This window comes from Pholcus phalangioides, unplaced genomic scaffold, assembly GCF_987345545.1.
Source record: "Pholcus phalangioides strain wild (caught in Gottingen) unplaced genomic scaffold, Ppha-v1.0 ptg000013l_1, whole genome shotgun sequence".
Classification (NCBI taxonomy): Eukaryota; Metazoa; Arthropoda; class Arachnida; order Araneae; family Pholcidae; genus Pholcus; species Pholcus phalangioides.
In genome coordinates this window covers 6270596-6285036 of record NW_028301606.1, presented here as the reverse complement: position 1 = coordinate 6285036, position 14441 = coordinate 6270596, and the positions used below count along the sequence as shown (strand labels likewise).

General features: G+C 33.7%; 1 protein-coding gene across 1 annotated transcript in view; it reads left to right on the top strand.

Moving 5' to 3' along the window:
* The window catches only part of LOC149078503 (protein GVQW3-like), a 29759-nt gene extending 16931 nt beyond the window's left edge, over positions 1 to 12828 (top strand). Inside the window, exon 2 of the mRNA XM_089241008.1 lies at positions 12724 to 12828. Coding sequence (XP_089097134.1) covers positions 12724 to 12828 — 105 coding nt within the window. The remainder of the gene's footprint in view (positions 1 to 12723) is intronic.
* The last annotated feature ends 1613 nt before the right edge of the window (positions 12829 to 14441 follow it).

The window sequence follows — 14441 nt, the reverse complement described above, 5'->3', positions numbered from 1 at the left end:
TTTTGAGTCGGCGTAGATATGGTGAAGAGGCTGAGCCTCCACTCAGCGAGGGTCCCATGGAAACGAACTGTGCGTTAGGTTCCCAACACGGACACGCACATTCCAACATGTACCAATGAAGTTTCGCAGAGGAACAGGGTACATGCCTAGTTTAGTAGTGTATCTGTTACGGTAAATGAGATAAATAGTTTATTACGTATACTTATCAATCGTCTTGGTAAGTTTGGTAAATTTATCACGTTTACCGGAAATTATGAAAAATACCCCAACATCGTTGGTAAATTCAATAAATACTAAAAAATTGTCACTTTTACTGGCGATTATTCATATTTACCAAGTGTCGTTGGTAAATTTGATAAGCATTTTATCGCCTTTATTTGTGATTGTACATAATATCCTAGTGTAATTGATGAATTTGATAAATATGAAAAGATTCCAAATGCGTGTAGTGTATGTGTGATGAATATAGTCTGACCCCGATATAATTATAAGGAAGTTTATTATCTTACCCGATATAACATGTATAAATTATGCATGTATGATGATACATGTATGAATTATGTATAGTATATTGTATCGTACGATTTATCATGTTTACCAACGACTTGGGTATTATGCAAAATCACCGGTAAAAGTGATAGTATGTCCGACTGGCGTGGTGGTAAGATGCTCTTAAACCACTGTGAAGGTTGCCGTCACGGTGCCAGGTTCAAACTCGTGTGATGATGTAGATAATATATTTTCCCTAACGAACTTCAGGCGACCACCGATAGATAGCGCCTTCATTTCCAACCCATATCATTATTGGCAGTAAATTGCGATATGGCCAGAGGTGTTGTTTGGTGAAGTTGTGATGATGTCTGCGGACCAATAGGTTCTAAACCATTGGCGTTAGCGCCCGAGTGGCACAGAGGTAAGTTGCTTGTCTTTCCCTATGAAGGTTATCTTCCCGGTCCACAGGTTTGAATCCGGTCATAGAACGTCAAAAACAAATTCTTTACCTACTGAGCCTGGGGCGTAAATTGGCGTATGGCGATATGCGACCGGAGTTGGTGTGCGGTGAATAGCAAAAGTGATAATTTTTTTGTACACATTAGATTTAGCTACGACGCTTGGGTACTTAGTTAGTGTTTGTAATGGTCGGTAAAAGTGATAAATTTAGGGAAATTTATCAAACTTACGAAAATGCTCGGCGATTATGCACAACAAACGGTTATTATGCATAATGTAACCAGATCTATCTATATATATTTTTCATTCCTTCTTATTCGCAACTAAGCTATGTATATATGACTGTAATTTGTAGGGTTTTTTCTCTGCTGTCGACAGGAAATTACGATAACAGTCTCAGGAATGTCCAATCTGATTGGTTCATTTACAGAGTCGTATATATTCCCAAAATAAACTTATCTTTTCCTTATGAGTATTTGTGGTTGCCCGAAAACATCTAAAAATACCACTGCCATCTAAGAATTCGACTGCGTCACGCACGATCTCAGAAGGAAAAATGCAGTAAAATTTGGGAAAAAAAAATCAGTAAATACCCGAAAATTCAGCAATGATGGTGACATCTCAGTAGAAACTTAACTAGACGATATTTATAATGATTAAAACTTTTAACTTTTACACACGACCCGAGTTAAAATAATAAAGAAAGAAATTTGAGTGAAATATGTCGAATCATATCACTGAATTCTTCGGTTTTAGAAAAAAATTAACAGTATATTTTTGTTCTCACACACACAATCTCTCTCTGCTGTACCAATTTTTTTCTTGAATTCACAGCATTTGAATGAAAATTAGTGGATATATCGGGATTGAAATTATTGATTTTTATCACTTTTTTATGCTCACCAAAGTTAACCAAGTTTCAAAAATATTCGACTACGAAAAATGGTGAAATATCAAGACTGCACTGTTAAAAATTAGTAATTAATTATGTATTTAAAATAAATCACAAAAAATTGGATATTTCAAGAACTGTACAAAATTTGAAAGTTTTAAAAATTATCAAAAATATATAAATTTTAGAAATTAATGGAAATTTATTTGAAAACTACAAAAATTATATATTTCAAAAATCACTGCAATTATATATTTCGAAAATAATTGAAATTATATATTTCAAAAATTATTAAAATTATATATTTCAAAAATTATTAAAATTATATATTTCCAAAATTATTAAAATTATATATTTCGAAAATTATTAAAATTATATATTTCGAAAATTATTAAAATTATATATTTCGAAAATTATTAAAATTTTATATTTTGAAAATTATATAGTATTTAAAAAATTATTAAAATTATATAGTATTTCAAAAATTACCAAATCTTTATATATTTAAAAATAATAAAAATGTGAAAATTTGAAAAACTGCTAAATATATAAATTAGGAAATTTCAAAAAGATTAAAATTTATAAATATTAATTTATATATTGCATATATATATTTTAAAAATTACTCATACTTATATAGTAAGGTGTGTACCATGAATTCGCAATAGACGATGGTAAATATCACAATCACCAATATCTGAGTAAGTTCTCAGTAAAATTTCACAGAACAAATTTATTTCAGTGCAAAAGAAAAGGCTGAGAAAATTCACTAGAACACATTCTTTCGGTTTAAAGCCATGTAAAAATTTTGATTTTTATAATTTTGCCACATTTTTATTTCACGGAGGGACCACCTTTACTGCGGAATTTCTCACTTGATGTTGATCTTCTTTTTTCGTAATTCGCCTCAAATTTTAAAATTCAACATATAATTTTCAATTCTTTGTTGGATATTCTTCGTGGCATTCTTCGTATATCAGAGTTAACCTACAAAGGTTCTTTGTCTCGTTATGAGTATTCATTGTGTTTATGACTCGAAAACGGTTGATGAACACTGTATAAATACAGGGTGTCCCATGAATTCGTAAATAGTTGAAGAATTCATAAAAATTGGAGGAACTAGACACATTTGAATGCCGTTTACGAAAAAGTTATTCTCTTGAAGGAAAATTATTATTATTACTATTATTTTGGTTGAAAAGGGGACTAGTTCAAATTTGGTTTTAAACTATAAATTAATTTATGAAACACTTTATATATCTCGTTCGTAAAGATTCATAAAAATTTTGATAATAGATGGTAGCGCCAACAAAACAGGTATTACACAAACACTTTTGTCACACACTCAATCTGTTAGGTTTCCTTCATTTCACAGGAATTACAACCACGCGAACATACTTAATTGAGGTATATCTACGGTAAATGTGATACATCGATTATTATGTATAATCTGGTTATTATGCATATTCACCAATTTTCTTGGTAAGTGTGATAAATTCATTGTTTTTACCAGCGAATATGTATAATACCCAATCGTCGTTGGTAAATTTGATAAATATTGAAAAAATTATAATTTTTACCGGCGATTATGCATAATAACCAAGTGTCGTGAGTAAATTTGGTAAATGCTTGAAATTTACCGCCTTTATCTGTGATTATGTATTATACCATGGTGTAATTGGGGAATTTAACAAATAAGATAAAATTATAAATGCATGTAGTATGTGTGAAAAATATAGGCAAGCCCCAATGTAATGATAACAAATTTTATGATCGTACCCCGATATAATACAAATACAAACATAAATACAAATACAACGCCACAACAGGCAAATTGCCCAACGAGGTGGCTGACTTAAGAACATCATGGATCCCCGAGCCATTTTTTTTTTGGAGGCCCTACCTACTACTGCTACACCCCCCCCCCCGCGGAACCCCCAACGGATCGGTACATGCGGGAATGTGCGTGTACGTGTAGTGAGACCTGACGTGAAGTTTTTTGTTTCTCTGTAATGCTTGTTATGTGTAGTGCTGCCATCTGCCACCAGTTTTTCTAACTATGAGTGAAGTGTTATGATTGAATGATTTATTGTTGTATGACTGTTGCTCTCTGTGGCGAGACTTTTTAACGGGAAGATCGGCTCGCATTTGCGCCTTGAAGTTGGGAACCACAGAAAACCAACTTCGACCGACCATAATGATACAATACATGTATGAATTATCGTGCATCGTGCATAGTATATCATACAGCATGATTAACCATGTTTACCAACGACACAACGCTTGAGCATTATGCATAATCGACGGAAAAAGTGATTAATTTAGGGAAATTTATCAAATTTACCAACGACACTTGGACACTATGCGTAATCGCTGATAAAAGTGATCAATTTAAGGAAATTTATCAAACTGTCCAAAATTCTCAACGATTATACATAATAACGTAAAATAAGATAAATCCGGCTATTATACATAATAACCGGATTTATCACATTAACCATAACATATCCATTCAACAAACCAAATCAATCCACCGACAAATAAAAAAACACAACCAAAATATTTCGGCATTAAATTTTAATCAACTCCACCATCGTTCAAAAAAATAATCCCTATCCACACAAAAAAATGAAATAAAAATCGAATATCGATCCAAACATTTCTTTAATAACTTCTTTTCCTCCTTCAAGACGAGCCTCAATATTATTTAAAAGAAAAATATTATAATAAAAGATATTATTTTCCCCCGCGTTCATATTATCCGAAGAAATATCACCTAAAGTATCGATCAAAGAGAATAAAATGAAATAAAATAAAATGATAAATAAATAAATAAATAAATGGAGAACCAGAATAAAAAAAATATATATAAATATATATCCGTTATCCATAAATTTATTTTATAACCTTTATCCCTTTGTTTAAATTACACCTATAAATTTTCCTTTTATGGACCGTATTTTATGCACTTTAATATTTGCGCACATCTTGATGCTCCGCCATCTTTTCTCTTAGCCCCCCCCCCCTTCTTCCACAATTTATACATACACATATATAAGTTTTTTTTTTTGCTATTTTTTGCATATTTTTGCTTTTCTTCAGAGATATGCGCCACGACCTTTTGTGAGAGACTGTAATGGCTGATGGAAAAATATTTCTATTTGAATATTTGTTGTGTTATATGTATATATTTGGATTTTTTTTTTTTTTTTTTTTACTCCATCTGTATGGATCTCTAGTTTTTACCTGAATATATATATATATGTTTGCCCTGATAGTTTTTCATATCGTTTTATTTTATGAACGTTCGTGTAACACATAAAACATCATTTCCCCCATGTATTTTATACGTAGAAAGGAATTTATATGTACGGCACTGTTTTTATTTTTTTTGGATGTTTTTTTTCTTTTCGTATGTAGATAGAGAATCCTGAATGAAGTAATGAATATGGTTTTTATGTTTTATTAATTCTTTTTTGCGGAAATTAATTCTTAATATCACGTTGTATAAATATTATACAGGGATGTTATTGTTATCGGTTGGGTGTGGATTTTGGTTTTTAATTTTTTTTGGATGTAGTTTTTGCCCTCTATAGCCCCGTTTACATGTGAAATATTGCGGTAGCATTGAGTGTTCTAGCACCATCTTGACGAGTTCTTTCCCTCTTAAGGAAAGAAATGGAGAGCATTAATTGGTGAAAATTCTTGAGGCGGGTTTGAAAACCGCTTTTTTCATTTCCCATGTAAATGTAATTTCTCAATATAGATACAAATACATGAACAAAAAAAACCCACCCTATATTGTACCCATTTTTTCTAATCTTTTTGGCAATTTATGAAGTATATATTTTAGTGTTACTACAATACAAAATACGGCTATCCACAGGACCGCCCTTACCAGTCACGTGACCCAGTGCGGAAATAATTGCGGGGCTGAGGGACGTCTTAATAGTTTCGGGCATGGGCGGAGATACGTGGGGGTGGGTATTGCCCCCCCCCCCCAGCGTCAAAGATGGAGTCGACTGATCTAATGTATATATGTATATATGAATTGGCATCATCCTCATCATCTTGCCCCCCCCCCCAGCAATAATGACCGTGCCCCTCCAGACTTCCAAGTCTATCTCCACCTATGGTTTCGGGTGGGGAGGGGGGAAGAGAATCAGCATCCAAAAATTCATGTTGTTATTATGTAAATGATGAAAAATATCCATATATATATATATATATATATACATGCAAAAATATAAACAAACAATTTAAATGTGTGACGATTGGTGAGCTGTATACGAAGCGACGAACATGAAGCATTCCTTTATTTTGCATTAACCAGCGAAACACACAACCCTTCGCCATGAAGGTTAAAATGGAACTCCTCGAGAATGTCTTCGTCTCTCGATACAACTTAAATCTCACGTGTCTCGTGAATAAAAGTATTGCTGTACATCCTTGTTAACAGCTTGCCTGTTACAAATGTAAATTAACACAAAAATCAATGAAAACTTAGAATTGATGAAAATTCAGAAATAAAAAAAATTTCAAACTAATGAAAGAAATAATTCCAAAACTAATGAAAGAAATAATTCCAAAACTAATGAAAGAAATAATTCCAAAACTAATGAAAGAAATAATTCCAAAACTAATGAAAGAAATAATTCCAAAACTAATGAAAGAAATAATTCCAAAACTAATGAAAGAAATAATTCCAAAACTAATGAAAGAAATAATTCCAAAACTAATGAAAGAAATAATTCCAAAACTAATGAAAGAAATAATTCCAAAACTAATGAAAGAAATAATTCCAAAACTAATGAAAGAAATAATTCCAAAACTAATGAAAATTAGTACCTAATGAAAATTTAGAATTGATGAATAAATGGAAATTATTTGAAAAATATTGATCTCAGTACTTGGGAAAATTCAGAACTAATGAAAGAAATGATTTCGGAAATGTTGAAAATTCAGAACCAATGAAAAAAATAATTCCAGAATTGTTGAAAACTCAGAATTTATGAGAGGAATACTTTAAGAGTTGATGAAAGCCTTCAATAATTTTGGATCTCCTTTTTAATTGAGCTCCCTGTTTAAAATGCATTTATTTAAAAAAAAAACATTCATTGATATATTTTTTCACTTCTATCACCGTGAGTGCGGGGCCCGATGTGACCGCGCCTGTCGCACACCCCATAAAAGTGGCTCTGGCTGTGCACGTCCTTTTCGAAAAAATTAGAGCGACCCAGAACTTTTCATCATTGAAATGCTCAAAATGGAAAGCCCAAATTAAGGGTACGTAGTAATTTATATTTTCATCTTTTAAGAGGTCTTTCTTGGACATGTCAGTGTTAAAAAATTTATTTGCATAAAGTAGATGAAATGTCTCTTAAAGTGTCAAATTACATTTTCCACTTTGTTTCAAAAAATTAGAACACCCAACTTAAAACGGAATATTGCATGAATTTTTTCATTCGACTTTACATCAACTTGTTGGAATAAGTGTTGTGTGCCTTCCCTATGGATATGCATGTAAACCCAGAATTGCTCAATCATCGTAATACGGGTAGAAACACGGGACATTTCTGCAAACGCGAAATTACAAGTGTATTTGCTTGGAGAGTGTAGGAAAATGCGTACTAGTATCGTGAAATACATTGCCATCTTAAGCCATCTTTGGCCTTCACCATGGATTTTATGCATTAAGACGTTGAATCTATTTTTCCGGCATAGATCTGGATCGACCTCAGCCATGAATCCCATCGCCTACATTATATAATCGATAACAGCAGGTTTGCAATTGATTAGCCTTTTTTTTTTAGCTTGACCCACAATCACTTGATAAGATCAGCATCAGGTACAATCATCAGAAATCATCAAAGTATCGATGACGATTTGATTGACATTGCCGAATCCTTGTGATCCACACAATCTTCGTTCTCTATCTTCAAACGAAGTCTATAGCTACTGCTGCAACCAAAAATAGAGACCAATGAATCAGATGACTCTCCTTCCCTGGATGGAGAAGTAAATTAGTCTGTCTACCTTTTGATTGGAGAAGTTGAAAACTTGCATGAATATGGAAATTTCATTTGCCATCAAGATTTTGAACATGTCTAAGAAGCACTGTATCGATTCTGCAGCAATTCACACACATGGGGTTCATAAAATTTCCCCAAATTGAGGAAATCGGAAATAAAATTCAAGGTAACAACTATATTCAACTTTTAAAATTTAAAGGTAGATTGTACTTCTTAAAAGGTAATAAGTGAAGTTAAAAGGAAATGAATATATTACAACTATTTAAACAAATCAAAGATATTTTAACAGTAGCAATTTCCACGAATTTGCAAAAAAGAACAAAAAAATTATCATGCATGAAGAAAAATAAGTCGAATTACTACGAAAATTGGCAGTTATATTACATGTAGTTAAATAAATGATTTGTGTTTAGAAAGAATGATGCGAATATTACTGCCATCAGAGGGCGTAAAAGTGTTTCTCCCGTTCTTTGAAATGGCCTCAGATACTTGCTTTCGCGAGTTGTATTTATGATTTCGCTTGATACTGTTGATTGCTCAAGATGTCTCTGAGAAGGATTCAAGGGCCTCTTACGCAACTTCAGGACTTTGAACGAGGTCGAATCATATTGGACTGAACCAAGTACGGTGAAACGGTTTACGCGTATTTATACAGGGTGCATAGCGAACAGGAGGTACGTAATTTTACTGGCGAACCATTCGTCCTAGAGGTATACGTCCAATTAGAAAAAAGTTTCGAAATAACGTGTAGTACACTCAGATATGTCATTCATGTTTTCAAGGGGCTGTATAGTTATTAAAATAAAAAATATACTTTTTATACGGTCTCCGTGTGCCCCGAAATTCAATTAGGAAGCTGTTGCTCTGTCTCTCCTGATACCAATAAAAACAAATCCCATGTTTCTAAGTGCAATATGCAGTGAGATATTCGAATTCGAAAAACGAAGGAAAGTGGGGGAAAAACAGCTCGAAATACGAAAAACCCGTTTTAACCGCATTTAACGCTGTTTCCCCTCACCCAAATTTCCTCCGTTTTTCGAATTCGAATATCTCATCGAAATACGCACTTGGAAACGTGGAATTTTCTTTTGTTGGTATCAGGATATATAGGACAACAACTTTCAGATTGGGTTTTCGCGCACACAGACTGCATAAAAAACTTAATTTTTTTTTTTAAATTTTAATAACTGCACAACCCTTTGGAACAAGAATGACGTATCTGAATACTGCACATTATTTTTAAATTTTTTTCTAATTGGAAGTTTGCTCCCAGAATCAACGGTTCTCCAGTATAATGCCGTACGTGCTGTTACTTTTGCACCCAGTATACATGAAAAAAATTATTATTATTAATATTTTAAATAAAAAAATGATGTTGTATAAATATTTATGAATATGGAGATGGCTCTTTACGTGAATCAACAGTTCTACGGTTTGGCGAAGCTTTGAATGTTGTCGAATTTTCAAGCCAGAAGAGCAGTTTCAAATATCTTTTACAGTGGATGACGACGTCTGGAATAAAACTCGAAATCGACCACAGACGAAACTTCAAAGAGATTCCGAACATTACTGAAAGTACAATCTAAAAAACATTCCGAAAGAAACTGCGTGTATGGTATTTATTGTATTAGATGCTTCTGAATAGAGAGACAAAAAATGGACGCGGATTTTTAAAAGCCCATTTATCTTTGGTCACTCTAAACAAATTCCATGAGAAAGGATGGGATGTTTTATCACATTTACCGGCAGGGGCTTATAACCATTTATTTGGCAGTGTTGGTCTCAAGCAACATGAATTTCTTATATTTTTCAAGTAAAGACATTTTATCTTTTGAGCTCGTTTCAGCATTGATGCTCCTTATCAACTCCTATATATTCGATTCTTACTTGTGAGCTGTTCATGAAATTTCTGTTATTACCGGAAGAATGGCTCAGAGAGATACACAACTCTCGTATTTCTGGAAAAGCCAAACAAGAGACATTTATGGCTCTTGCATTCTGGAGAGAAATGTTATGTGTGGAGGAGTCATATTGATGTTATCATTTGGGTCACAAATTCAATTTTGATGCAGCAAACGATTCGGATTCTAGCAACCTAATTGTACGTTTTCATGCGATTTTCAAAATCTGTCTCAAAGATTTGCTAAAAGCCAATTACTAGTGTTTATGAAGACAGAATTGTGGGGTTGAAAGTCTATTTCGGTGGCCACAAACGGTGCTGACAGAGAATTTATTGAAGGCAACGACAAAATAAGAGCTGAAGTATTAATCAACGACCATCACACACTGATTTTCAGTTTACCTTCACAATGTCACAATGCTGAAGAGTGCAAAGAACGCAATTTAAACGAAGAAAACTCTAAATAAGTTCAAGAAGGTACTTTTTGAATATACAGTATGCATGAAAAAAAAAAAACGAATTCATTACCATATACTTCCAACGGCGGATTTAAGACTTTGCGGCCTATGGGGGTACTATTCAAATTTTGCCGTTCTTCTCAAGTTCTAATTTTACCTTCTTGACCATGAATTGCTGAATTTCCCGCCCTTTCGAACTTACAGCCGTGGGCCGCAATAGTCCACCCCCCGCATCTGTAAATACACCTTTGTGTACTTCAATATTATCACTAAGAATAACTTTTGGGTACGATAGATCACAATCGCGTCGTTGAATTTTAACGCGCGTACTGCCTGGTAAAAATTATTGTTGTGTGGCACCCCTGCTTATACCTCTTCATTAAAACAGTGGCGGGCCATGTTAAGAGGATAAAATTCTTTTGCGTCAATTTCTTTCAAATTTTATTATAATTCATATACATATATGATGTATCTTCCAAAGACCAAATAAAATCCCCAAGGGATCATACAATCCGTACTGGTGATCATAGATGAAAAGGGTACAATTAATTTCATGTGCATAATTCACACATCTATCCTTGAATTTGAATACGATTCATCATGTATAAATGTGTGTGTGTGAAACGGTTTTCATTAATACTGTTAGAATTTATTAGTTATACGAAGATCTCACAATTTTTTATAAAAAAATGGCGGAAAACATTATCATGTGGCAAACAATAGTGTCAGTTTTCCAATGAAATATAATACCAGTCATTATAATATTTCAGAATTAGAGTGAAAAACAGATGAAAAATAAACAACAAGACATCAGATTCGATATTTTAAAAATATTGTTCAATATTACTAATAAAAAGTACGAATTTGTTTTAGCAATTTTTTGAAGGATTATTAATTTTCTTTATTTTATATTTCAGTGAGGTAGGCTATTATATTACTTTGGGACTAAGTAAATGAAATTTTTGCATAAAATGCATTTATTCGGAATTTATTAGAATTAATTGAAATTTGATTTGGTCTTCTGGGATTAATGACATTGCGTCTATTGCACTCAACTCGATTTTTGTGAAAGGCAATGCAAATTTTATAGAGATACATATGTCTGATGGATAAGATATTAAGGTTTATGCATTTAGTCGAAGTCATACTTCCATTAAAATTAGATATATCTGATCGTTACGTAAAAATCCACAAGAAAGACTTTTTATATTTATGCTTATTATAATATTACTATTATATATTACGATTATTATATACTTAATTATCTTTTCAAATTATGCAAAAATGAAAGTTTGGAAATTCTCAGAATAACTTTAAGTTTCTGCGGGAAAACAGGGAATACTCTCTGTCTCTCAAACAATAGAGATAAATCTAAATTGCATTTTCAATGAAAACTCTAAAGTATCTCTGAAACCTGCAGTCAATTCAAGAGATGGTACTTGAATTTAATTAACCGATCACTTTTGGTGATTCCTGAGTGTAAAACTAGTGACCAACCGAATTAAAGTGATCTCTCACTTATACCCCTGATTTATATAACCTGTGATTTATTTACGTGAATCACCGTTTTTCGATCATAAATTTTATACTTGTTTACTGACGATGTGCGTGATGGCACCTACCCCACGTACGTAATATATATTTCTCAAGCTCAATAAATGGTTCCCTGGAGGCACCCGAGTCTTCATGGACAATGTGCTTATATCACCGAGTGTGACAGAGCCTAGGTGTCTCTCGGTTCCCATCACTACTAAACCAGACACACACATGCACCTCGTCCATATTCCTCTGCGGAACCTCTAACGAATTGGTACACGTTGGAATGTGGGTGTATGTATAGTGAACCTTCTGTGTAATGTGTAATGCTTCTTATCGTGTTGCCCTGCCATCTGCAATCAATTTGTTAAACTATGAGTTTTTTCCTCAACTCAGAGTTGAGGTGTAGAAGTGTAATGAATAGATAATTATAACGTTGTAAGAGAGAGAGCAACAGGCCCTCTCTACGGCGAGACTTTTTAACGGAGAGATCGGCTCGCATTTGCGCCTCGAAGTTGGGAACTACAGAAAACCAACTTCAGCCGATCACCACTGCGGTGACGGTGGGGTTTGAACCCGGATCCTCGCGATGCGAGTCCGTCACTATGACCACTCGACCACCACAGCGGCGGTTCCTATCAGTATCACTAATACACCCTCTCTACACTGCACGTTTCTCTTGGTTATAAGAAATTTTCTGCGCTTCCGGCCGAAGGGATGGGAAAAAATGCCATTTATTTTCAATTTATACGCCTTATTTATATTACATCATTTATATACGACTCATTTTTCTGTACCTCTCAATTATAAATCGAAGAAAGTTCAGATTTTTTTCCTTTTTTCATCGCAAAAATAATTTTTTTTAAACTAAATTATTAACTAAAAATCAGTCTAAACATATTTTCAATGAAGAAACTTTCATGTGTTACTAAGTTTGTTACATTTGTGTTACAGAGCGTATACCAGAACGGGTGCCATATAGGTCTGAGTAGTTTCAGTATAAAGACAGACATTGTTCAGACCAATGTAGCACCCGTTCTGGAGGACGTATTCCATTGAAATTAGGCATATGCACTATACGGAGAATAGGAAAAAAAAGAATTCGTTATAAAGCGACGCTTTTTCACCTGGTGGTTGAAAATTGAACTTTTTTTTATAAATCTCACTCTCATGGTCTCATTAAGATACCCTAAGAATTTGGCTGTATTCGGACGAGAGTTTCTGAGGAGAAACTACTCAGAGTACGGGAACTTTAATTTATAATTACCCTGTATGCCTGTGTTCAGACGGTGGAAATACTTCGACGTACGGTTAATATGTTTATGTGTGTGTTTGTTCCCATGTTATTGGATGAATAGCTGATGCATAATGAGCCACTGATATCGAAGGTGAGTGAAGATTGAAATCAAATTGAGAATTGGAAAACATCTGGAAATGAAGTACGGTGGACTGATGCTCTTCGGAGATAATTGGAGCGAGAGGCAATCCCTATCCTCTCTAACGTCTCTTTCTCATCAAATACATACATTCATACAACAACAACTACTACTACTAATACGAATTCCCGTTTGAATCGCATCGGGATCGAACAAGGACAGGATCGGGAATCTCTCTCACGATTCAAATCCAATCTTGCGTGTGATGGATATTTTCCACCAAAGAAAAGACCTGATTTTCTCTCATCACCGACGAGTCTATATATCACTATTTTTTTTGTATTTATATATATTTTACTACTATTATTTTGTCCTCACTTGTTTCCACACCAAGTCCTATTCAGTCATTCAGAAATTTAGTCCTCGGCTAAAAATATCTAATAAAATTTTCTCGAAACTTCTGTGGAATCGATTGCTTTTAATGATTAATCTCGTTTTGTGGAAGACGTTTTCAAAGTCGTTCGAGTGATGATAATTTACGAATTTACGCGTGAGAATTCTCAACGTGTTTTTGAATAGTTTTGATGAATGCGCTTGTCGTTAGGCTGAATTCTTGCTTTTTATAAAAGGGATAATCGAGTTTCATTGGTGTATAATATATATGGATCAATAACTTTTCATGGCGACGAAGTTAATTTACTGAGTGATTTGATGGGTTTTTTTTTTTTGGTTTTTAATTTAGTCATTGCCAGACATGCCGATTGTATGGCTTCTAATACTCGATTTTGCTATTATTCATGATTTCAGTTATTTATTACATCGAGTCTGTGTTTATACAGACGATAGAGTTTTATATTTATATGTACAGTCGATGCTTGCTGTAACGACCCCGCGTTATAGTGACCATCCAGTTACAACGACCTGTAGGATAAGTCCCAAATGTTTTCATAGAAGAGGTATCATATATGTTTTACTTTCGATATAACGACCCTCTGAATATAACGTCCATTTTCAACAGGACGAAGAGGGTCGTTATATCACGACAGTACAAGGTTTTGCACAAAATCAAATTTTCCTAATTCCGAGGTTGCTGTTGAAGGCATTGTACTATTTCCAAATGACATCAAGTTGGACAACAGACGCTTCATACGCGCGCGATGCGCTTCACATTAACTGAGTATAAAATAGATTTTGACCAAAAACCACCAATGGGTGACACATTTCTGCTGGAAAGATAATTCTGAGAATTCCCATTTTGTCCCCCTGCAAAATAACACAATAATCTCGGCTTGCGTA